The sequence below is a fragment of the Perognathus longimembris genome, chromosome 5 (genome assembly GCF_023159225.1).
Source record: "Perognathus longimembris pacificus isolate PPM17 chromosome 5, ASM2315922v1, whole genome shotgun sequence".
In the NCBI taxonomy this organism is placed as follows: domain Eukaryota; kingdom Metazoa; phylum Chordata; class Mammalia; order Rodentia; family Heteromyidae; genus Perognathus; species Perognathus longimembris.
Genome location: NC_063165.1, coordinates 80716824 through 80741957, shown reverse-complemented (window position 1 = coordinate 80741957; position 25134 = coordinate 80716824). Strand labels below are relative to the sequence as shown.

The 25134-nt window shown below is 49.6% G+C and overlaps 1 protein-coding gene and 1 pseudogene across 1 annotated transcript in view; one reads left to right on the top strand and one right to left on the bottom strand.

Moving 5' to 3' along the window:
• The first annotated feature begins 486 nt into the window (after positions 1-486).
• Schip1 (schwannomin interacting protein 1) overlaps positions 487-25134 on the top strand; it is a 103213-nt gene continuing 78565 nt past the window's right edge. Inside the window, exons 1-2 of the mRNA XM_048347192.1 lie at positions 487-647; positions 817-1458. Of these exons, the coding sequence (XP_048203149.1) occupies positions 600-647; positions 817-1458 (690 nt within the window). The 5' untranslated portion in view covers positions 487-599. The remainder of the gene's footprint in view (positions 648-816; positions 1459-25134) is intronic.
• LOC125352021 lies at positions 12748-13620 on the bottom strand (annotated as a pseudogene).

Here is a 25134-nt window from a genome sequence, read left to right as displayed (position 1 = left end):
GCCCGGCCCGGCGAGCTGGGCGGGGCCGTCGCGAGCTGCGGTTCCTTAGAAAGAAGTGGAGCTCCACTCCGGGGAGCCCGGGGCGCCCCGCCGCAGCCGGGGGTAAGGGGCGGGGCCGGGGCGGGGCCGCACGGGCAGAGGGCGGGGCCGCACGAACCGAGGGCGGGGCCGAAAGGTTATGACGGGGTCCCGCCCGAGGCTGGAGGCTGGGGAGGGCGGGGCCACACGGGCCGAGGGCGGGACTGGGCCGGGAAGGGCGGGGCCACACGGGCCGAGGGCGGGGCCATAAGGGCCGGGGGCGGGGCCACGCGGGCCGGGGGCGGAGCCCGGCGGGGGCGGTCGGATAGGCGAGGCCGGGACGCCGCGGGGGGCGGGGCCCGGAGGCTGGGGCGGGGCCCGGGGGGCGGGGTCTGGGCGCGGGGAGCCGGGCGGGCGGGCGCGCCGCGTCCGCCCCCTCTCCGCTCGGTTCCCGCCCTGGGAATTGTAATTCCGTAGGAAAGTGTGTCTGCACCGGAGAATCCTCGGGGCGGGCGGGGCCTCGGGCGCGCCTGACGCAAAATGGTTAAAACAAAGTCCGCGCGCGGCCCCGGGCTCCCCGTATGAAAAGTGTGAGCGCCGGTGGCCGGCATCCCCTGGCTGACTCGCGGGTTAGTTACCCGGGAGGAGGACCGGGGCGCACGGGAGGGAAGCCCGGGCCGGGGGGCAGGGGTCTGGGGGGCGCGGGGCGCGCGCGCGGCCCTGGCGGGCGGCCCTGGCGGGCGGGCGGGCAGCCGGAGCCGGGTCTCCCGGTCCCTCACCCTCTCTGTCCCCCCGCAGGACTACCGGGAGGATGGGATGGACCTCGGCAGCGACGCCGGCGGCAGCAGCAGCCTCAGCAGCAGCCGCTCGGGCTCCCAGCCCAACTCCACCAAAGTGACCCCCTGCTCGTCGTCGCCGGGGGGCAGCCTGGACCTGGTGTCTGCACTGGAGGACTATGAGGAGCCCTTCCCGGCCTTCCCCAAGACGGTGATTGATGAGTGGGCGCCGGGGGACGAGGACGAGGAGGACGAGCGCGGGGGCCGGGATGGCCGCTGTCCGGCGGCGCGGGAGCCGGGCGCCCTGAGCGTCGCCGCCTCCGCCATGCCGCCGCCCGTGCCCAACGGCAACGCTCACCCGCTCGACCCGCAGGACCTCGGGCACAACGGCAACGTGGTCGCGGCCGGCCGGCCGGGCGGTCCCCGGGCGCCCCGCCGAGCGATCCAGAAGCCGCCGGCGGTGACGGGGGGCCGGCGCGGAGGCCCGGGGCCGCCGGCGGCCGGGGGGCGCTGCCCTCCGCCCGCGGACGGCGGGACGTGCGTCCCCGAGGAGCCCCCGGCGCCCCCCATGGACTGGGAGGCGCTGGAGAAGCATCTGGCCGGCCTGCAGTTCCGGGAGCAGGAGGTGCGCAACCAGGGCCAGGCGAGGACCAACTCCACCTCCGTAAGTTGGCCGGGCTGCGTGCACACGCGCGCACCCTCGGTCCACGCCCCGCGCGCCCGCGGCCCCGCGCGCCCCCTCCCCGAGGCGGGGGGCCAGGCCCGGGGCGCCTCCCTCCTCCCCGGGGTGGGGGTGCGCGGCTCGGGGCCTTGGCTTCGGGACGGGCGAGGAGGGAGGGAGGAAGGAAGCAGGGCGGGCCGGGGGGCAGCGGAAAGCGGGGCCCGGTGGAAGCGGCGAGTCATGTCGTGGCCTTGCTTAGGAAGGGCTGGGCTGTCGTGACTCACTCGCCCGAAAATAAACCTGGGGAGATTTGGGTGCCTGGCGAGAGGGCGTCATAGCGGCGGCTTTGTCAGCCCCGGTGGGTTTCCCGTGGTCGCTTCCCCCTTCCCCCCTCCACCCCCACGCGTGTCGCCCCGGGTCGGGGCTGTCCCCAGGCGCACGGCACTGTACCTGGACGTGTGGACGACACCCCCCCCCCTCCCGCAGCCCCACCACGATTGGCTTCCTTGACGGAATCCCAGCCCCAGCCGGGTCGACCTGAGGGAGCCGGGTGAATGGAACCCCATTTCACCCCAGGACGATTGAGGGGGTTCTTGCCTCCTCCTCCTCCTGACTCACTCCGGGGATGTGATGAAGGCACCACTTAAAGAGTTCCTTACCCGAGGCTACTGTCTCCATTCAGGAAAGCCAGACAGGGAGGGGTGCGGGCGGGGAGGGTGGGGGAGAGGCCGGCAGGGCGGCATCTATAATAAGCTCTGGCAGGTTTGTACTTGCCTCAACATCTTTTTGTTGTTGTTGTTGTTGTTGTTGTTGTTGTTGTTGTTGTGTTTTTGGCCGGAGTGGAGAGCTGATCAATGACTTTAAGAGGAAAAGCATCAGGAATCTAGCTTCCGGGCTTTGATGGCTGTTTGGGGATAAAGCAACAGTTGCAATTGGACATCCTCCGAGGTGTCCCTAAAATAGGCTTGAAGGGCACCCTTGGAAAAAAAAAAAAGTTGCTCTGTGTGACAGCTCTGTGTGGCCTTGTGAGGGAAATGCTTGTTGTGGTTGCAGGTGTGATTTGTTGACTCCAAGGCCCTGGGGCTACTGGAAATGGGTGCCCGCACTTGTGACTTCCCAGGGTGAGGCTGAAGTTCACAGGGTTTCCACCAGAGGAGCCTTGGCTGACGGAGCCAAGGTAGTGTGTCCCAGAGCAACTACCACTCAACTCACCCTCTCCTTCCAATCTCAGCTGCTTAAAAGTTGACCCGTAAAACGAAGACACGCGGAATCTTTCCATTAGAGCCAATACTGCCTCTTCTGCCTCCCAGAACAAAACATCCCTTTTCCCAATTAGCCCTTGAGAATTGTTTCGTCCAACAAGCTGTACTTGGTTGATAACTTGAAGCCCAGCGAGGCGTTTGTTTTACCTCCCAGGAAAAAATGCAAGAATCGGGCTTTGGCACAAAGTTAGGGTTTGAGAGGGACAGTGGGCTGGCTCTGTTACCCAAAGTTAGGAGACACAGTTTTGAGTACCTCCTGGGAAGTGTTGAGTCCCAGGCTTGGGGGTCCAGTGCTGCAGTTGCGCATCTGACCACAAGGGGCGCAAATTCCGGTGAGGAGACAGAGCCTCTGCCATCCAGGAACTTGACATTTAAAAGGCTTCCGCCCACAGCCCTGCTTTTATTACTGGGCAGTCTTGGGAGCAAAAAAGTGTCTTCTCAATATTTATGCTTGAGTTTCTTTCTCCTGACCTTCTGTGCCCCAGCACACCCCAAATGTCCCCTCTTGCTGCCTAGTTCACCTTAGGTTGAATGTTCCCCTTTGATCTGATACCTGGCACGGCCCATCATTCCTGCCGTGACACATTTGATCAATTGGACCCTGAAATGTTAAGGGTTTCCTACGGGCAGATGTTTGAGCAACCCTTTAAACAAAAGATGGCCTCTGCCGGGTTCTCGATTCACAACAGGCATCCACTCACGAGATAGGTATTATTCTGTGAAGACATTTTTGGGTCACAGAGGAGTCATTTTCCCAAGTGGTTCCCCCCAGGATAAGTGTCTTCAAAGTGTCTATCCTCGGGCCGGGGATATGGCCTAGTGGCAAGAGAGCTTGCCTCGTATACATGAAGCCCTGGGTTCGATTCCCCAGCACCACATATACAGAAAACGGCCAGAAGTGGCGCTGTGGCTCAAGTGGCAGAGTGTTAGCCTTGAGCGGGAAGAAGCCAGGGACAGTGCTCAGGCCCTGAGTCCAAGGCCCAGGACTGGCCAAAAAAAGTGTCCATGCTCAAGTTCCCAGAGCACAGTAACTATCTGGGAAAGTGGACAAAGAGAAAGAGAGAGACAGAGAGGGATAGAGAGAGTTGCTGCTTTTCCTTTATTTTCCCTAAATGTTGTAGCTTCAAAAGGAAGAGAAGACCTAAAGCAAAGAAATCAGGACCTATGTGCTTTGAGTGAAGCTCTTCATCAGTAGAGTGTTTGTCTCTGAATTCCTGGTTCCTCCTTCCCATGCCTCATCTGTGGTCCGGCCTGCCTCTGGCCCTTCCACTCATGGCATGGGGGGAGGGGAGGGGGGGAGGGTAGAATGTAACTTTGCCTCTTTTCTCCCAGTTTTTCCATAAGAGTTCCTCTCTTACAGGATATGGTCCTCTGTGTTTAGCTTGTCTCTGGAAACTCAGCTCTTTTTTTTTTTTCCTCTTTAAGATTTTTCTTTGAAATCAGCTTTATTGATATTTCAATGCACTATAATCCACTACGCACAGGCAATGTACAATTTGGTGATAACTTTTGACATATATATGAGTCACGTGTATAATATATGTATGATTTTGACACACCCATACAAACCATCACCCAAATCAAACTAGGGTACTATCGCCCACCCCAAAGGGTCCTTTTACTCTTTGAAATGCCCCCTCTTACCCATGGCACCCATGGATCTGACCTCTGTACTATACATTAGCTGACATTTTCTAGAATTACTATAAGTGAATCATTTCTGTCAGCCTCTTTTACTCCAATTTTGAGATGTGTCCTTATCATCATGTGGTTAAAAGTGCCATGGGTGTCTAAACAGAGGCCTGTGTGGACTTGCACTTGTGCTCTTAGATAAACTACTGCACATACCGCCTTCCATTGAAGACCATTTTACATGGCCATGGTGTGGCTCTTCCAGCACTGGCTAGCACATGCTCTCTCCATTCTCTTCCTTGAGGATTTCCAGAACAGCTCTCTTCTAGTTACTAAAAAGGATCTCACCCCGTCTCTTCAGAGAATACAACAGCACAGCAATGCCACCACCCATAAGTCATGACCCTCATTGCTGAACACATTGGAAGCCTTCTAGTTGGAGATCCCAAACATTTTCAGTTTTGTTGTTGGTTGTGTTTTTTTTTTTTTAGTGCCCGTGGCAGATGCACATGTTTCATCTAATGAGCAGATAAGAATAATTTTAATTGGTGTGTTAATTGAAAGCATACTCTCCTAATCAAGTTATTTCCAAAGTACTTGAAATAGTTTTGCCTTTTCGTTGGTGTCTACTATTAACCAGTAGAATTCTTTAAATTAGCTACGTTTTTCCCTAGACTAGTACTTGACCACAGTGGAGTTCAGTGCTTTATCTTGGAAGAATCACAGTCCAGTTACTCATTTTCATCAAGGATACTAGTAAATAATATCTAAACAGCTGAGTGATTTGCTCCCCATTAAGCCGGCTATGTTTAAAGTGCAAGAACGCGCGTTTTTCTGAACTGAATGAAAATGTCCTTATTACTCCTACAAAATTTGGTAAGATTTATAAATAATGCACTGCCTGATTCTGCAGCCTGGCTACCTCACGGGAAACACTATGTGTGGCAGGCAAGCATCCCTTCCGGCTGGCCGCGCTCCTGACAGTGGAAACCCATAGATTGCCAGGACTAAATGTATTCCTGTCTTTGACACTTTACCCTGAAATGCCTAGCACCCCAATAAAGAGCTCCTTGCCTCCTTTGATGGGTATGTTGGTTGCTGGGTAAGGATTGCAGAGGCTGCATAGGTGCATTAGCGGATGCTCAGGACTTTAAACAAAAAGATAGGGGCTCCAAACAAATTTGGTTGCCAAAGCTGGTGGTCGTAGCTCAGTTTGTCGTGAGGCACTTTGCTGGTGTGCTCAAGGTTCTGAGCACACCACCTAGTACCCCCACTGAAAATAAATAAGGTTGCATGTAAACCCCAGTTGAATGACTCTTTCAAGTCTGGAATATATCCCATTAGCTCATGAGCTGTGGGCCTGGCGTGTATGCACATACACGTCCCGTGACGGCTGGACAGCTGGCTGTGTTGCAGAAGGCTTGTTGGACGGTTCTAGTCGCACTGGAAGGAAGTTCTACCTTTCAGTTGTCTTGGGCACCATTGGTCTTTACATCTGCCATGGAAAAGGTTTAGGGCACACAAGGGAGCACTAGAGGTGGGTACTCTCCTCACGCACTGGCTCAGCTCTTGGAAACGTCCCTGCAGCTGGCCTCTGTCACCTCCTTCCATCCCTGTGTGCTGTAGCTTGCAGGACACTTCCAGCCTGGGAAGGCGCAGGGTGCTGTGCTGTGCGGTATGCCTTCGCACCAGGCCTCGCCAGCGCCTGCCTCACGAGTCACATGAGGCCTGAGCTCCAGGCCTTGGGGCATGCTAGCCTCGCTGGTCTGGGGACCCAGGTGTCTTTCGTGGCATGTCTGTTATCTGTGCAAGTGTTCAGACTTTCCAGCCCTCAAACACACCCAGCAGCCCCCCGCAAAATACCTGGGAGGGAGCCCTGGTTCTCTCCTTGGCTGATGTATTTTGGCTAGGTTTCCATGTTCATTCCTTCATTTGCTGAAAGCCGCCACCTTCTGAAATCTCTTATTAGTGGTAATAGTCACTCCAGGTCCTTTCGTAAAAGTTTATCCAGACTCTGTGATATTCTGTTTGCATACTAAAATGGAAATGTATTTGTACTGCTGCGCCCCTCCCTTTTAAAACTTGAATTTTTTTCTGACTTTAGGGGAGTCTGCAAATGCTTTTTCTCGTCCACCTTCCCACTTCTAGAGCTTCCAGGACCAATGACATGGTCACTTGTCTGTAACCGTCCATTACTGGAGACCACTTGCACCCATGGAAAAGCAGATGGGAAGAATGTAACGGCTCCTCTCATCAAACCATTGCACGGGGCGGAACTGAGGAAGCCAGCCGTCACCACTCTCCAACCCAGGCTGAACGCCCCTGTATTCACATCACCCCACTCAAGGTCCCTAAACCCCACTTGCAGTGAGCTCTGCCAGCTGCTGTCACTTTTTATTTTTGTTTTTCTCTTTTTGCTGGGTTTGAACTCAAGGCTTCATGTTTCCTGGCCTGCTGGCTCAGCTGCTTGCTCGGCCGCTTGCGCCATGCCTCCAGCTCTGTTTTCTGATTATTTTGGAGTCTTGGACTTTCTGACTGGGCTGGCTTTGAACTTCAGTCTCCCAAATATCAGCCTCCTTCTTAGAGCATAGGTACGAGCCATCAGTATCTACTGCTGTCACTTCAGAAATAAAAGGAATGTTTCACTTAGGTGCAGTGGCTAATACCTCCCATCCTAGCTACTCAGGAGGCTGAGCTTAGGAAGAAGGGTGATTTTAGGCCAACTCGGGTAACAAAAGTTCACCAGACTGTAAGAGTCATAGAGTGGGTATAATGGCAGAAAGTATTCATAGAGGATCAAAGTCCAGGCCCACCTGGGCAAAAGGTGAGGCTCAGAAACAAGACAGAGCTGGAGGTGTGGCTCAAGTGATAAAGCACCTGCCTGGCTAGTGCAAGGCTCTGAGTTCACACACAGTACTGGGAGGAAAAAGAAAAATGTTCCACAAAACGAAGGGCAATATTTAGCGTCTTGCAAAATTGGAAGTAGGTTCTAATTCTTCGTTTGCTAGAAGTCTTCATTTCCCTGTTTGTTTCTCTTTTTAAATCCCTATTGCCAAGACAGTGGCAGAATTGCCATCTTCAGTGTCGGCTTCAGACGCTGTCCTACTGGTCACCTTGTCACTGGCCTGTCTTCAAAGCTGGGCAGGTCTTTGTTCCCTTGGCTGTTGGTTAGTTGGTTTCTCCTGTTTGGGGTTTGGTGACTGCTTTCCTTTTAAGATTTATCAGGCTGGGTGGTAGAAGCCTGCAATCCTCACTACTCAGGACGCTGCAATCTGCAAACCAGGGGTCAAAGCCAGCTGGGGCAGACAAATCTAAGTTAAAGAGCTAAAGAGGGCTGGGGATATGGCCTAGTGGCAAGAGTGCTTGTCTCGTATACATGAAGCCCTGGGTTCAATTCCCCAGCACCACATATACAGAAAATGGCCAGAAGTGGCGCTGTGGCTCAAGTGGCAGAGTGCTAGCCTTGAGCTCAAAGAAGCCAGGGACAGTGCTCAGGCCCAGGGTCCAAGGCCCAAGTCTGGCAAAAAAAAAAAAAGAGCAAAAGAAACAGAAGTGGAGATGTGACTCAAGCACCAACCATGGATTAAAAAAAGCCAAGCAAGAGTGTGGGGCCCTAAGTTCAGGTCTCAGAATTGGCACCCAAATAAAAATGGATTAAAAAAATGATCATTTTTCTTCTATCTCATTAAATAATTTATCAAGCACCCCCCTCCCAACGTCTTTCCTCCTCATTTGCTCTGTTCTCATTGAGAGTATACTTAATCTCATTTTCTTCTCTCCAGTTTAGGTGTTTGTTTTTTTTTCTCTCCCTCAATATTTTAGATTCTATTACACACACACACACACACACACACACACACACACACACAGTTCTTATTTGTAAGAGTATATGTAACTCCAGGCTAGGAATGTGGCTTAGTGGTAGAGTGCTTACCTCGCATGCATGAAGCCCTGGGTTCGATTCCTCAGTACCACATACACAGAAAAGACCAGAAGTGGCGCTGAAGCTCAGGTGGTAGAGTGCTAGCCTTGAACAAAGGAAGCTCAGGGACAGTGCTCAGGCGCTGAGTTCAAGCCCCAGGACTGGCACACAAGAAAAGAAAAGAAAAAGTATAGATAATTCCAAAGACACTGGGTAGACCTCTGCGGCAGGCATGACTGTGACTAGTGGTAGAGAGTCGGTTACAAGTACTATCCACCTGTGGTTTGTTCCCTCTGGCTGCAAGAGGCCATGTCACGTCACAATTAAGTTTGCTTGGGAGCCCACTGATCTTTCTTGGGGTTGCTTGGTGTTTTCTCCTGGCCACCTCTGGTATCTTTCTGAGGCATCTGCCCTCGACCCATGGTGTCTTCTTATTTAGAACTGAATGAGCTTTCTAGGCTATCCATCCCCTGACAGATCATCTTCTTTCAGTGTCTCTCAGTGAAGCGACTGGGAAAATCTTCCCTCCTTGGGATATTAGCATAATACACCCCCCCCCCCAATTCTTTGATTTTGATGGATTACAAGAAGCGCTGCTATCTGTCAGCAGCGGATTTTTTTTTGCAAACTCCTCAGTTTGAGATGGAAAATTGATCCTTCAAGACTCTTCCTTGCAGAAATGCCTTCACTGTTCATGAGGATTCTAGAAAGCTTCTCTGGAGAAAGTCTGCGGGTCAGGCTTTCCCAGGCACAAAGGCAGGCCCCTCTCCAGTGCGTCACACACCAGGTGTTGGGCGCTAGTTTTCCAGATGCTTGGGGAAGGGCAGGGAAGGGCAGAGGCCAGAACTTCCCCTCTGCAGCTTTCCTGCGCATCCTCAGACTCGTGCTGGCCAATGGCATTGCTCCTTCCTCCTCTAAAATCATCCTCCTTTGACCTCCCACTTGCCCGCGTCCCCTTTCCATCCCTGAAGGTGGCCTGTCTGTGCAGAGAATCCATTTAAAGCCCTGAAGAGCATCGGTGGCTCAGAATCCTAACTACTCAGGAGGCTGAGCGCCGAGAATCACAGTTCCAATCCAGCTTGGGCAAGAAAGTTGTGAGACTCTCATTTCTAATTAACCACCAAAAAAAGCCAGAAATGGAGCTGTGGCTCAAGTGGTAGAGCTCTCGCTTTGAGCACAAAAGCTCAGGGACAGACAGCATCCAGGCCCTGCATTCAAGCCTCAGGACCAGCACAAATATACAGTCAGTCCCTAAAGAGAGTGCCTTAGCTACTGTGGTACACATCTGTGGCCAGGGCCCCTTGAAGGCGCACTGCGGGAGGGTGCAGGGGCTGGACAGGCCTGTTCCCGGGCAGCTGGTTTTTCTCAGGGCCTGGCTCACCAGTGGGTCCTAGGCAATTGGGAACTTGTGGCAAATTAATGGTTGCTTGTGGTAAATTTGTGTAACTTGATTTGCTTTCCAAAACAGAACAAAAGATGAAAGGGTATGAAAGCCATTTTCCTCACAAATCCTGAGCTCTTCAGCAGTGTCACGAACTGAGATTTGAAGTTCGCATATTAAAAAGAAATAGAAGAAGAAAACAATGCCAGAAAAGCAGCAGTGTTATGAAATCCTGGGGCATTTTTCATGTGAAGCTCAACAGTAGCAAAGCAGCTCCTGCTCACCCAAATATAGAGTCGTGTTCAGCTTATTTCCAAAATAAGAAGGGCCTAAACCCCTGGGAGAGTGATACAGTGTCTCAGGGAAGAACCAAAGCCTAATCTACCCACTTCTAAAAATAACTTGTTTTCAAATAGTTTCAAAACTGATCGAGTCCCATGTGTTTCTCTTCAGAGCACACCGGTAGCTAAAAATTTGCTTGCTTATGAAAATAGCAGATGGTTTTTTTTTTCTTCCCCTTTGGGGGTAATCTTACATAATTTTTTTAAATCCATTTTGACCTGGTCTGACATTTTATTATGAGTAACTTTATCATAAGTGTCTGGACCATTTTTTTTGTTTGTTTCTACTCTAAAATTGGTTCCATAAGGAGAATCAAGAGCAGAGTGCTGGGATTCATTTTTGAATGCTTAAATTATGTAACCAGTGATCTAGCCTACAAAGGGCCCTGCGGTCTGACCCACATTGACCTTAATAAGATCTCATTCTACAGTTTTAGGCAGAAGTAATTTTTAAAACAGAATTAAGGTTTTTTTTCCCCTACCATAGGACACTGGTTTCAGTATTAGATTTGTTTTTGTTGTGTCTTGTACCGACTCTCTCTAAGCAGGGGTACAGTTCTGTTTATTCCCAGACAGGAGTCCAAGCCCTGTGGAAATCCCAGTGTGCTGGAAGTAGCATTAAACAGCTCCCTGGGAATCAGTAAGCCCCTCCCACTGGGGAAGCCCAGTCCCCTTGAGGGTGGCAACTGGGAATGCTTCTAGAAGGTGAGCCCTGGGAGCTATAGGCCCGATGGGAAGAGGGACCACAGGGATCTGTGGGGTGGGCTCAGGAGATAAAGGGGGGAGCTGCTCTTCCTTGATGACTGCCCCGTTGCCACAAAAGCAGCATATAACCAACCGTAGAATTCTCCTAGGTCAGGATGCCAAGACTAAGTTTGCTTATGAGAAATAGCTTAACTTTTAAATACTGGCAAGTAACTTTAAAAACACAACTACATCCGTGCATCCAGAAAACGGATTCAGGTTTCAAAGCACGATGCCAACCTACTCATGTCTCCTCGTGTCACAGACAAGAAAATTGAGATGGCCTATGAGGAAACCAGTTACTGGACAGGTCTGGTGAAAAGAGACTGCCAAAGAGGAACAGCCATCCATGAGCACTGCTCTTGTTTATTGTCACCACAGTAGGCGTTTTATTCCTCTTTTAAATGATTGAAATAATTAGAAACAATAATGCCAAGAAGGACAAAAAAAAAAACCACAAGAGATATTACAAGTCACTTTATTTCATATGATCGTCATAGGCACCCCTTTACTTAGCATGTACTTTTTTTTATCTTCAAAACAGCTCGTCAATCGATTTCTTAATTGGATTCCAGGAAATATGTCAATTTATTTCTCATTATCTATGAGTAATGATGAGGGAAGAAATCTTTAAGCACAGCTTGCCTTAAATGTAAATACATATGCTGCAGGACATATTTGTGACCTGGGATTATTTATCTGTTGGAAATTCATGTGGGACCGTTTATTTCTAAGGGCCATTGCTGGTGGTCAGTTCTGATAAAAATTTCTTGTTACACGAAATCTAATAAACGTTCAAACTTGCTGAATTGCATTGCAATCTTATTTAATGTAACTATTACTTTATAGCACACAGAAAGACTTGCAGAAAGCATTTTCCCCCTTATTTCTATCTACTAGATTTAAATACAAAATCAAACCAGATACAGTGGCTCATGCTTGCAATCCCAGCTGCTTGGGAGGCAGAGATAGGAGAATCACAGCTTAAGCTAGCCTGTGAAATGAAAGTTGAGACTCCAGCTGCAAGAAATAAATCGTGCATGGTAATACATGCTGTAACCCCAGTTATGCTCCACAAGTTTGGGGTGCTCACATTAAAAAGAAATAGGAAGCATTATTCATCCGCACTCTCTTTAAAAAACTCACTTTGGAATGATTCTAGATTGACAGAAAAGTTACAAAAATAGTTCAGAATGTTCTTGAATTCCTACCACAGCTTTCCCTAATAGTAACCTCCTCTGTCATATAATGTACTTATAAAAAGAAAAAAAAACAAGAGTAGATACATATATACACAATGGAATTCTGCACTTCCACCAGAAAGAATGATATTGTCCCATTCGTAAGGAGATGGAAAGACTTGGAGTAAATCAAATTAAGTGAAGTGAGCCAGACCCAAAGAAACTTAGATTCCACAGTTTCCCTCATTGGTAATAATTAGTATATGTCTAGGATAGTCCCAGCAGAGGATCACAATAGTTCAATGGCTATGTACATATGACCATATAAGATGATGCTAAGTGAAATGAACTCCAAGATATAGAAATGAGTTTTTTAATTGTTGAGGTTTTTTAATGTACTATGTGAAATTATTTCTTTCAATTTTCTTTGCTATGGTTTATCCCCTGTTGTCACTGTATCTGATATTGGTACCCTGGGTATTGTATATATGTTTATCTGAATTAGGGAAGGGAAGGGGAACATCAAAATGGTGAGACAAAGGATAAAGAGTAAACTAATGAAATAGTGATACTCATAAGATAATATGTTAGAAATTAACTGTACAACTTGGGAGGGGAAGTGGGGGGAGCAAAAGTGGGAGAAAAATGAGGGAGGGGTAACAAGTTTGATAAGAAATATACTCAATATCTTACATATGTAACTGCAACCCTCTGTACATCACCTTGACAATAAAATTAAATAAAAAAAAACAAGAAATGAACACTAGCACATGTCTGCAATCTCACATGCAGACTTTATTTGAATTAAATGATATTGACTTTCCTTTCTTTTTTTTATTAACAAGCAAAATAATTAGAAACAAAAACACAACAACCTTAAAGTTGGAACAGCAGTAAGTCCAATTGCTGCTGGAGTTCACAGATGCTCTTGGGGTACACACTCCCTCACTGGGAGCTGGACTTAGTAGACATGTGACTGTGCACTTAGATATATATGTAACCAAGAAGAACCACAGAAATGGAAACCACTGGAGAACAGAAAGCATGAAGAACTGTTCATCATGCCATCCCAAAGCGCTCTGCTCTTTGCCTCTTCTTTGCCTCTGTATCCTCTGTGGTTCCAGTTCCAGCTGAACTTGTGACAATCCCAAATCGTTCTTTCCTCTTTTTCAGTTTCTCATCATCTTCAGACTTTCTAGAGATTGAAGAGACATTCAAAGCAAATCTTTGGGCTCTTTCCTTTAGCTTACCCAGGTTAACCATAGTCTTGTTGTCAGATGATAGACCTTTTGTTGGAACAGAAGAAATTCCAAACCTAGCTGCACGAGCAGCTTTCTTACTCTCCAAACTCACAGGTACATTGAATCGTTCAGCTCTCTTCTGCATTCTCTCAAGTCTGTGATATTTCAGATGTAATTTTTACTACCTTCTTCTCTGCCACATCAACAGTTTTTTCAGGGGGCTCTTCTTATTTGACAGGCAGCTCTATGGGCTTTGGTTCTTCTTCCTCTGTTTCATCTCCCAATACATCTTCTTCATTTGCCTCTCCTTCAGCATGTTCCTCAAGATAAGCCTGGAGTCTGTTAATGAGATCTTGTTTTATTCCTTTAGTCTCCAAACCATGAGCAAGACATTCGAATGCTTTAGTTCAGCAAGCGTCAGCTTATGGAGTTCCACCATCTCCGCCGCCATCTTGCTACCCCTCCACTCCACTAAGCCCCCACCAACTGCCGACTTTTTAAATTGTAAAGGCGGTATTAGAACTATTCAACAGGGACTGGGAATGTGGCTTAGTGGTAGAGTGCTTGCCTAGTATGCATGAAGCCCTGGGTTCGATTCCTCAGTACCACATACACAGAAAAATGTGGAAGTGGTGCTGTGGCTCAAGTGGCGGAGCAAAGGAAGCTCAGGGACAGTGCCCGGGCTGTGCAGTCAAGCCCTAGGACTGGGCAACAACAACTAAAACTATTGAAGAAAAGTTGTAAATAATATACCCTTGTGGGCTGTGGCTTGAGGTGGGAGGAGAGGCAGGCCCTCCAGATCACCTCTCCACAGTCATGCTGGGGATGGAATCTTAAGAAAAGGCATGCTATCATGTTGGCTCTATAAACACATTTTGAAGATGAGTCTCCTGTAGTTCCAGCTGCTCAGGAGGGAGAGAAAGGAGAATCACATCCTGGGAGCCTAGGAATTTGAGACCAGTGTGGGCAACAGAAAAGCTGGCCTTAAGAAACAAAAACCAAACAAATAAAAAGAGGTGGGCAGGAAGATAGAGCCAAACCGAGGCCTGGACACACTGCCGGCATGGTGAGTACCCACTCCAAGCGCCCAGCCCCTGCGTACTGTCCCAGCCAGCTTTCGCAGGGGCAGCCACACATGTCCTTCGGCTGTCCAGCATCCAAATCTAGCGTTTCCTTTTCCTCTGGGAGCAATTTTAGACTTGGGAGTTGACTCTTCAGAGTTCAGTTTCTGCTGGGATTGTGCCGGCTCAGGGAATGTGTAGGGGAAGTCCTGGCGGGGTTGAGGTGCGGACAGGACTGATGGGTGGAAGTTGTGACTGAGGGGTGGATCAAATACCCCGGGGTGGTGGGGGGAGGTGGGGGGGGGTGTAAAAGGGCTGTCAAGTCTGGAGGCGTGTGCGTGCGTGGGAGATGTCACAGGTTAGAAATGGCACGCGAAGAGCCTGGACACCTGCAGCAGATGGAATCTTGGATGGTTCGTCGTTTGCTGACTGATGGAATCGTCAGGCACTCGGCTTAGCCTGCCCCCGTGACTCAGGGCAGCTTCAGAGAGGGCTTCCTGGCCATGCATTGTTGCTTTTGATTGGCTGACAAGCTGCGGAATGTTTCTGGATGCCTGTGCAAAGTCCCCCCCTAATTACACGTTCAGCTCCGTGTAGATTATGATCGTGCCTCGCCGTGTCTTTCAACAGAACTGTGCATTCTAAACCAAAATGTTCTGAGTGGTAGCTTTCATCTGTATATTCCTCTTAAGCTCATTAAATGTTCTACTCAAGAGCAGGGCATACTGGCCTCTAAACTCTATATTCTCTCTCCGGATCATGAAGTCTTTATTTTTAATTATAAAAATTAGCTCATTAATTAGAGAAGTGGATGGGATTCACTGAGACATTTCCATATATGCATATATCAGGCCTCTTGCCATCTCTTCTCTTCCTCTTCCCCCAGTCCCTGCCTTCCCTAAAAGTGCGTTGTATCTTCTACTTTCAGGTCATCTTTTGTTGGTTTGTATGTGAGAAAATACAATATGTGAGGCTGTCTATTAGTATCTGGCTCTTTTCACCTAACATGGCAATCTCCATTTCCATCCACTCTTCCTGCAGATGACTTGTTTCATTCTTCCTTGTGGCTGAATAATTCTCCACTGTGAAATCTTTATTCATCTGTTTCCTCCTCCCACAGGGGATGTTTGGGGCTCTGGGGGACCCAGCACAAAGTACTCTGCCTAATAGCTTCCAGGTCTCCTCTGAGGAATGACCTCTGGCCTCTGCTGTAGGCTGGCTGACTCATCTTTTGCTCCCACTGCCTTCCCTGCAGATCTTCCTCCCTCTCTCTCTCCACCCCCCTCCCATTCCCCACCCCCACCGGGCTTGCCCTCCCTGGGCTGCCTGGGTGGAAGTCTGGAGTACTCTTTCCCTGCAAGGTCCCCGACACTGGTGAGCAGCATGCTGGGCCCAAGCCCAGAGCCGGGGGCGGGGGGGGGGGGGGGGAGCTGTGTCATGGCTTCTGCTCCTCAGCTTTCCTCCTTCCTTCCCACTTAGCTCCTGTCCATTCTCCAGTGAAGTCAGCCCTGTGGGCTTTATGGTTTGTAGGCCTGGAACCCTGACCCATAACTTGGTGGTCTTAGTTTGGATCTCAGAAGTCGAGGTTTCCCACATAGCTATGGGCCAGTGCAGCGGGAGCGCCCCTGAGCATCCGGAGGCCCCCGCCCTTCCATTTGTAGGTGAGGAAGGGCAAAGTGAAGAGCGGGCACCTGTGGTACCACAGCAACACCATCCACCAATGCCCTTGCCCCAGGGTGCCCATTTGTCGGAGGCTGAGTGGAACTAGGGCAGCAGAACTTACCTTGGAAAGGATCAACAAACAGTAACTGAGCACACAGGGATTCCACCCGCAGCTTTGATAGTGCTCATACCATGACTGGAACACAGAGCCAAAGTGTCCTGGTCTTCCAGGGTCATAGACAACCGCGTGCTTTCTGACTGCAGTCTAGACAGGTCCTGGGAGAGAAGGAGGAAGGGAGGGAGGAGTGGAGGAGTTGTTAGCTGGTCATGGAGCCAGATAGAAACCAGCTTATAAATGTTGGGGTGAGACGATTTGGCATTTGCTTTCTAACCGTTCCTTACTATAGTTCTGAAGGGATAAACATTCTGAATCCATTTTGGAGCAGGAATTATATTGTTTAATGGTTGGGGTGAAGATGTTCCTTCAATCACAGTTCACAGGATGATGTCTGCTGAGAATTTCTTTAATATATACCATCATTTGTTTTCCTTCCATCAGGGCAGTCCATCCACGACTACATCTGTTGTCAGGAGAGGAGGAAGTGGGACAGAGGTGACAGGAAGTCACCCTGTCATGACCTCTTGCCCTCTGAGAGCTCAGTGTCCCACAGGGGAGACGAGTGACAGGAGCACACAGCCAGGGCGGGCCATCAGCTGGGCGAGTTTCCTGTCACCCTCTACCCTGGGCAGGGACAGTGAAGGAGCAAGTGTGCTGTGCTGTGGTGTTTCATTACAGTGACTCCCGCTATTGCAGGGCCGGGCCCTGGCTAGCTGCTTCTCCTTTATTGCATCTATTTTGTGGAACTTTCCACCGCTTCCAGAAGCCACGTAGACACTGAAGCATAACCTTGCAGCTCTTCTGAAGTTGAGTTAAGATTTTTTTTTTTTTTGCCAGTCCTGGGCCTTGGACTCAGGGCCTGAGCACTGTCCCTGGCTTCTTTTTGCTCAAGGCTAGCACTCTGCCACTTGAGCCACAGCACCACTTCTGGCCATTTTCTATATATGTGGTGCTGGGGAATTGAACCCAGGGCTTCATGTATACGAGGCAAGCACTCGTGCCACTAGGCCCTATTCCCAGCCCCGAGTTAAGATTTTTGATGCTTCAACAGGTTTAGTCACAGGCACAGTTCTGAAATGCCATCTCTTTCTACCTAGAGAACTGAGGAAGGGAAGAAAGCAAGAAGGAGCGATTCGAATTCAGTAGAGAATTCGCGTTCCGCCCAGGATCCGGGGACTTCTGCGGTGCTTTGGGTTCAAGAAGTTGGCATGCTGGTGGGCTTTTAGGTTGGGGCCTCTGGATGCCATGCGGTGGGAATCGATGAACTTGAGCCCCCAGTCTTCTCCTTCCGGAGTTACCCGTGATTTCAGCCCACCAGCTCTCCACAGGGATGTTGGCAGGCCTAGGGCCCACAGAGTGGGAGCAGAAAGTCGGGCATTCTAATGCCGGTCAGGAGAGGACCCCATCCTGGACCTCCTGTGGGCCCCTCCCCCACCTTTTGCCGGCAGGCCCATGGGATCTGCCACGGACTTGTAACGAGCTGAGGCGGAGCCATGGGCAGAGCCTGTCTGCACTTGTTCCTCTCCTGGCTGGTTTCTAGAAGGAATGCAAGAACAAAAGGGCCTGTGCTTTTGAGCTATGGCATTGCCACCCCTTACGACCCCATGCCCTTTCTGGCTCTTGCCAGTTCCCCCTCAGCCTGGCTCAGTCAGCAAAGCCTGGACCCACCCTCCCCCCACCCCAGCACCTCTCAGAGCTCCTCAAATGGTGACTGATGACCTGCTGCTCAGTGGGACAGCTTGCTAGGACAGGAAAGTCTATGAGACTCTTATGTGCAATTAACCGGCAAAAAGGGGAAAGTGTAGAGCTGTGGTTCAAGTGGTAGAGTGCCAGCCTTGAGGGGAAGAAACCTCAGGGACAGCAAGTTTAAGTCTAGTACCAGTGAGGGAAGGAAGGAGGAAGGGAGGGAGGGAGAGAGTGAGAAAGTAGGAAGGAAGGAAGGCAAAGGGGGGGGGAGGGCAGGGGAGAAGGAAGGAAGAAAGGAGGGAAGAAGGAAGGGATGAAAGAAACCAGGAGAGGCAAGGAAGGCAAAGCTTTACTTTCAAGTGCAAGCTGAAAAGCAACTTGGCTGTTCTGACAACAATGACAGCCCTCTTTGCTCGGTAATCTATGGACTGAGCCAGGGCTGGAGGTCAGAAACTGCTCAAGGATTTTAAGAGTTTGCCACAAATACCTCCCTCCCTTAATAAATGAATAACAGTAAGATGGTTGCAGGGGAAGCCCAGAGGACTGTTGATTGTCCCTCTTAAGGAGGGACAGCCCGCTCACGGTGGCCCGTCAGAGCACTGCGTCACCGTTTGGTAGCTTCCCTGCAAGGCCAGGCCGTGCTTCTGCACATGAAGTGAGGGGCCCTTGTGCTGCGAAAGGCATGTTGTTAGAGATGGAATGTTTCCTTCTCTCTACACAACTGCACGGTGATTAAATATTGACCGAGAGCCAGCAAGGCAGGCCTCTCACCCCGGTACAAAGCCCAAGTGTGAAGCTGAATGTCAATACCCAGCCATCCCCTCAGGGCGTAGGAGAGCCAGGGACAGAGGGGTTGAGAGTCCTGCGTGGCGCACCAGACTCCAGTGCAGCAACACAAGGGTACGATTTGGAGTGAGGAATTCCTTAAAAAGCAACCTAACCATGACAAAAGGAAAATGTATTTTCCTAATCAATCTAAATAAGAAAGAGAGTGTTAGTCAGAAGTCTTCACAAAACACCCAGGGAACCCGCTGAACACTGCCAGTCTGCAGAAACAAAAGAGCTGCCTGTCACAAGAATGCATTATATTTTCACAGACAACACTTGTTTGCTTTAAGTGAAGCAAACTGGCTGGAATTGTCACATTTGTTTCTGGGATATGGATACTGGGTTGAGAAGTTCCAACAACTCTTTGTACTCTTTTTTTTTTTTTTTTTTTGGCCAGTCCTGGGCCTTGAACTCAGGGCCTGAGCACTGTCCCTGGCTTCTTTTTGCTCAAAGCTAGCACTCTGCCATTTGAGCCACAGCACCACTTCTGGCTGTTTTCTACATACGTGGTGCTGGGGAATCGAACCCAGGGCTTCATGTATATGAGGCAAGCACTCTTGCCACTAGGCCATGTTCCCAGCCCCCTTTGTACTCTTATTTTGGTTCTGTGTGTTTCGTGTTACTGTGGAAAGTAAGTAATTTGTTGTCTCCCTCCATGAGGGGAAATTAGATGTTTGGCTTAGTTTCTGAATTTTTTTGTTTTGAGTTGTTTTTTCATGTTAATAAGGTCTAATTATTTTTATTCGAAGACTTTTATGCCCTGATACAAATCTCTGTAAGAGCCATCTAGCATTGCTTCTGCCTGATGGTAGTTACAATGGAGCAAAGCCTGATTATTTCTTTGAGTGGAGAATGACCGTCCTCCTTTTCTTAAAAGTCTGCTTCGTAACTCAGTAAATTCTATCGACATTCCCTAGACTGAACTTATGAGGTGCCTTTTGTATTCCTCAGCTGGGCACGGTGGTACCTGCCTGTAATCCCACCCAGCACTTGAGAAGCCGAATGGGGAAGATGGCAAGTTCAGTCCTCCACTCAAAAAAGGAAACAAAGGCCGGGGATGTAGATGCTGGAACTTTCCTCGCCAGCTTTGATTCCTCACAATAGAAAATGGCAACATTATTCTATTTGTCATTATCCAGTATAGCCAAAATGGATTCACAGGGGTGTGAGGTTTTGAAGGTTCCCCCTTATAGGTATTGTCATGTATCTATTCAGAAAACTTTCTTTCCTCCCCATTTTTGGGGGGATAAGGCAACCCTCACAGTTGAACTCGGGACCTTGTGCTTGCTCGGCAAGTGCTCAACTAGTTGGGCCACTCCACCAGCCTTCCCCCCCCCCCCCCCCCGCCGTGATACTTTCTCAAATAGTAGTGGTGTGTTCTTCCCTGCTGTGTACTGAGAAATGGCTTTGGCGTGCTGAAGTGTGAGTGAGCAAGAACCTCAGTGCCTGTCAGCAGCACACGGCAGACACCAGTGAGTCCACATGTACACGGCCTGTGTGGGGTGTGTGCACTGGGTGTGTGCATAGAGAGTGTGTGTTGGTGGCTGTGTGCACTGGGTGTGCACAGGGTGTGTGCAGTGGTGGCTGAAATTAGATTAGTGATTGGCATGAGCATGGATGACAATTTTGGAGACAAAAAAACCAAAAAGCTCACAGAAAAGCAGAGTCTAGAAGGCGGCATGTCAGGAACAGATGGACTTGGGAGATTCAGCAATCCCCCCATAATCAATAACCGGAACTTGATTTCCAAATCCCTTTCTTCCAAGCTGTTCCCTACGGGTTGCCTGTGGGGTCTGTCCAGTCCCCACCCTGTTGGTTTTAACTTTGCTTTTGGTTGGCTTTTTAACACCTTCCTGCCTTTGCCAGTCCCCAACCCATAGCCAATCCCGCTGGGTTGGGGCCTTTAGGTTCCTTCTTTGGACACTTACAACTCAGCCTGGCTCCCAGACCAGCCTCTTACATGTGGTTTTTAAAATGTGTCCCATCTCAGGAAACCACGTTCTCTGTAGGATATATATATTCGGGCATACACTCTATTACATAGTAGTTGAGGCTCAGTTTTTGACTTCGCATTTTCCAGAACAGCGTACTGACAAGAATTTCCCTGGGGAGCTCTTTCAGGATAGAAGGCGCAACAGACAAGGTGTGCAGTCTCAGGACTGTGAATAGGAGCGGAGCTCCGCAGCGGCCTGCCGACCCAGCCCTCACACTGGAACGTTCCACAGCCTTCCTCCATGGGATTTCCTGTTGGTTGGTCTGTACATTCTGGAAGATTCCTAAGGAGAGGTTGATTGCCCACAAGAATTGAGTGGGGGTATCCTGAGGATAGACTGTTTTCCAAGAGCCCACCTCTCCTCTCCAGCCCAAATTATGTACTTCTCAACACCTCCCTAATGGTAGAGGAAGCTAATCTGCTGCTGAGCACACGGTGTGCTAATATAAACAAACAGGAAACATCTCAGACCTCATGAAGGAAGGACGTCAGGCAGGTCACATCCCAGACGGAAGGAAGGAAGGACGTGAAGCCTGCGAATTCCCCTCCCCCAGCATCGATATTAGTCAAGAGGCTGAACTATGAAAAAGAGAGTGGGGGAGGGGAGGAGATACGCATACCAGGAAAGGGAGATTGACATAATCCACTTTCTTCAAAGTCTAGCGATGTAAGTGTTAGTCCTATCTAAGAAAAAACAAACTTGGAGGGCAACATCTGGCCTGATGTTTGACCAAACGGTGGGCACAGTGCAGGTGACACATGAAACTCAGCCATCACCCTCTAACCCCTGCCTTTAGCTCCAATGAAGGATATCATTTCAATTTAATGGCTCGCAAACTTGAGCCAGCATCAGAATCCTCTGGAACATTGCTTAAGACACCGGATCACTGGGCTCCCTTGCCCTTCCCAAGAAGTAATGTTTCTAGCAAATCGTGGGTGGCACTGCTAGTGCCCCAGGGACCACACTTTGAGTACCACTGGTCTCTGTCATCTACCGTTTTTATAACCACATGAAAGATAGTTTTATTTTCAGAAATAAAAGAAGTCAAGCATGATGGTGCTGGCGTGTAAGCTCTCAGTGCCAACTTGCTGGATCCTAGCAAGAACTTAAGCCACCATGGCACACGGAGTGATCCCCTTAGCTTGAGAGGTGGCCCCTGGCCTGGGCAGTTTTGTGGAAAGTGGAGTTGAGTGGTCACCACGTGAGTTGGGAAATCAGAGCCAAGTAACAGACATGACTGCACCGCTGTAGTCTTCCGCACTATGAGGAAGCCCATTGGACAAGATCCCTGTCCTGGGCTTGGTGGTTGGATTGGGATGTTAAAACGGGGGCCCTGCTGAGTGAGAGGCCCCAGGCCCCCACTGACACGCTCTAGCTGCTCCTGCTGTGCGGGCCGCTCTTCCCTCGCAGCCAACTCCAGTGGGCTCAGAGTCCTCAGATTGCACCTGCGCTTATGAGTCGTTCACGTGTTAGTTTTTACACCAGCTTTTGCTGAGATGTAGCACTCTCTGTTCTGTGAAAGAGGGATCTGGGCCACATGAAGATTTAATACTAGGTGTAGTTTATTTGCTGGGTTTCCTTTCTTGATGATAACTTGGGGAGAGCTAACATATCCCCCTAAAAGATGATGCCCATCTTTGCTTCCTGTTCAGAGGACATTGGAGAAACATGTTTGCATCTCCTATTTTTATTTTTCTGTTTCCTAGGTAGGTGTGTGTTTGTGTGTGTGTGTGTGTCTTTAAAGCCTTTTTTTTTTTTTTCTTGGCTTTTTTCTCTCAAGTCTAGTGCTCTGCCACAAGAGCCACATCTCCATTTCGGAAGTGGTTAAGTGGAGATAAGAGTCTCACAGGGCTGGGGATATGGCCTAGTGGCAAGAGCGCTTGCCTCGTATACTTGAAGCCCTGGGTTCGATTCCCCAGCACCACATATACAGAAAACGGCCAGAAGTGGCACTGTGACTCAAGTGGCAGAGTGCTAGCCTTGAGCAAAAAGAAGCCAGGGATAGTGCTCAGGCCCTGAGTTCAAGGCCCAGGACTGGCAAAAAAAAAAAAAAGAGTCTCGTAGACTTTTCTGTATAGGTTGACTTTAAGCCATGATTTCCACTAGTATCTCCCTATTTTCAATGTCTCAGAGAACAAACTACTGTGTAATGTTCTAATTTTACTTCTAAAGATTTGTCATGTTCCTGTTTGGATATGATTCTGTGTCCTTTTAAGAACCAACTTATCTGTGTGTGTCTCTCTTCTGTGGAGCAATAAAATGAAGAGCCCCCTTTCCCCCTAAAGATCAGAATTCAGGACCTCAGGCAATGCCAAGAGTTGAAAAGCATTGTTTAGAGCGAAGTACTGATCTATGAAATACTCTGATGACAAAGAAGCCTTACACTGACTGTGGATGGTGAAGTCATCACTCTTGGCAAGCAGTAAGGTCCATACCCCAAGAAGATGAAAACTCCACTGTGTGCTGGGAATGTCAGCGAGGAAAGTGACAAACTCTACATAGATGCCGCTATGTGCTGTGTCTTTACCACGATGGTTCCATTTCCTCAGCACAAGGACTTGCTTAGCCAGCTACTGATTTACCCCCACTTTCATGACTGCCTTGCACTGCACTGCTCAGTCTTGGGATCTCAGTGTTATAAGGTAAATTATCCGAGAAGCCACATTTTGAAGGGTCGAATCTTGGAGTGTTTATCAGAGCATTAGCAGTCTGCAGGCAGCCAGTTGTTACACAGGCCTGTAGCTGGCAAATAGCCTCAACACTGTCAGGAAACAGACCAGAGAGGAAAGAAAGAACAAAAACAATACCATCAGGGGCTGAGAATATGGCCTAGTGGCAAGAGTACTTGCCTCATAGACATGAAACCCTGGGTTCGATTCCTCAGCACCACATATTTCTATACGGCTAGAAGTGGTGCTGTGGCTCAAGTGGCAGAGTGCTAGCCTTGAGCAAAAAGAAGCCAGAGACAGTGCTTAGGCCCTGAGTTCAAGGCCCAGGACTGGCAAAAAAAAATATATATATATATACCAACAAACTGATTCAGCTCCAGTGGAGAGCTGAAGTGGAATACCACGGTGACCAGAGATAAGCCAGTAGCCAGGTCACAGGACATGAACATGGAGATATGTGGCATGGTATACTGGTGTCTGAGCTGGCCTGACCCTAAATAGGGTCAGGTTAGGGGGCAGGGTCACAGGAAGCGCTCAGTCCCAAGCACTTGACTGACAGGTTCAGTAACCTATAGGCCAAGTGCCCACCCTGTCTTCAGGGATTCCGGAACACACATGAAGACGAGGTGCCAAATTCTATGGCCCAGATGGCACTGGCCAGATCTGACCTCCTTACTTCATCCATTGCCCCAGAGTTTCACATTTGAACATTTATTTGCTCAACTTGAAACCCTTCAAAATTATTCTCACCTGGGGGTACTTGGGGGAGTGGTTGTGGGGTTTTGTTTTGTTTTGTTTTTAGTTCCACTCATTAAGTGGGCAGCTGTGGTATCCTGTATTTGCGCAGCCTGGCTCTGGGAAGCGAGTGCGGTCAGTGCAGGCTTTTCACACTGAGCATTTCGTTTCTCTCCAGGATGAGAACAGCATCCAGCAGACTGGTGGTATGATTTTAGACGCTATCTTTGGGTCTCTCCTACAGGATCACTCCTGTGGAACTTCCCCTGTCACCCGGAAGTGCCTAAGTCTTGTTACTTTTCCCCACTTTGACAGGAACATTTACAAATCACCACTGAACTGTGGGCAGCTTCTGGTAGGTTCTGAGGTTGATCCGAAGGTGATGTTTACAGTGCTCTGGTCATTGTATTAGGATCACACCCAGTAGGAAGCTAGCTTTACATAGTGCGGAAAAGCATGTTTGGGGACCAGCCGAGCTGGGACAAACCTTTCAGTCCCATCTAGCTGTCACCTCCAGCAAGTTACTTTGCCTCTGTCCACCCTAGTTTCCACGAAGTCCGTGAAGTAGGGACATTAACAGTAGCTTTAATGTGTGATTAAATGGAGATGTGTCATACGTAATGGGATTACTTCTTCATCATCATCATTGTCATTATTAGGAAAATGGAGGAGAATGGAAAAGGAATAGCCCAGATTCGATCATCAACAGGCCTGGACTGTTTATTGAGGAACTAGATTTTGGGGTGGGCTTAACATGGAAGCAGAAGATTGGAAATGGGTTATGGTCTCTTAGGGGCCCACAGTGGAAAGCTCCACTGGGGGTGGGGGGCTCTTGTCCCCTGGGGACCAAGGGCGGTGTCCTTGGCCAGGCCCAGATCGGAATAACCTGGCTGCGGACAGGCATGTGGTCCAGCCTGTTCGCGTGCGCCTGGTAGTCTTGCTTGACCTGGGCAAAGAAGGCAGGAATCCATCCTGAACCTCATTCCTTTCTTACAACCTCCAAACAAGGCCAGGGGTTTCAGCCTACTCCTGCAGTTTCTATACCTGCTTCCCACAAAACCAAGTGTGACACAGAGCACGCTGCCTTTTCAAACCTCTTCCTTGCTTTCTCGGGCTCTTGTTTTCTCCCGAGTGTCGCAGAGCTCCTGGAATTTTCCGCGCGCGGGCTCACCTATGCAAATGAGAAGAGCCGGGCATGGTAGGACTCCGCACTGGGCAGGGC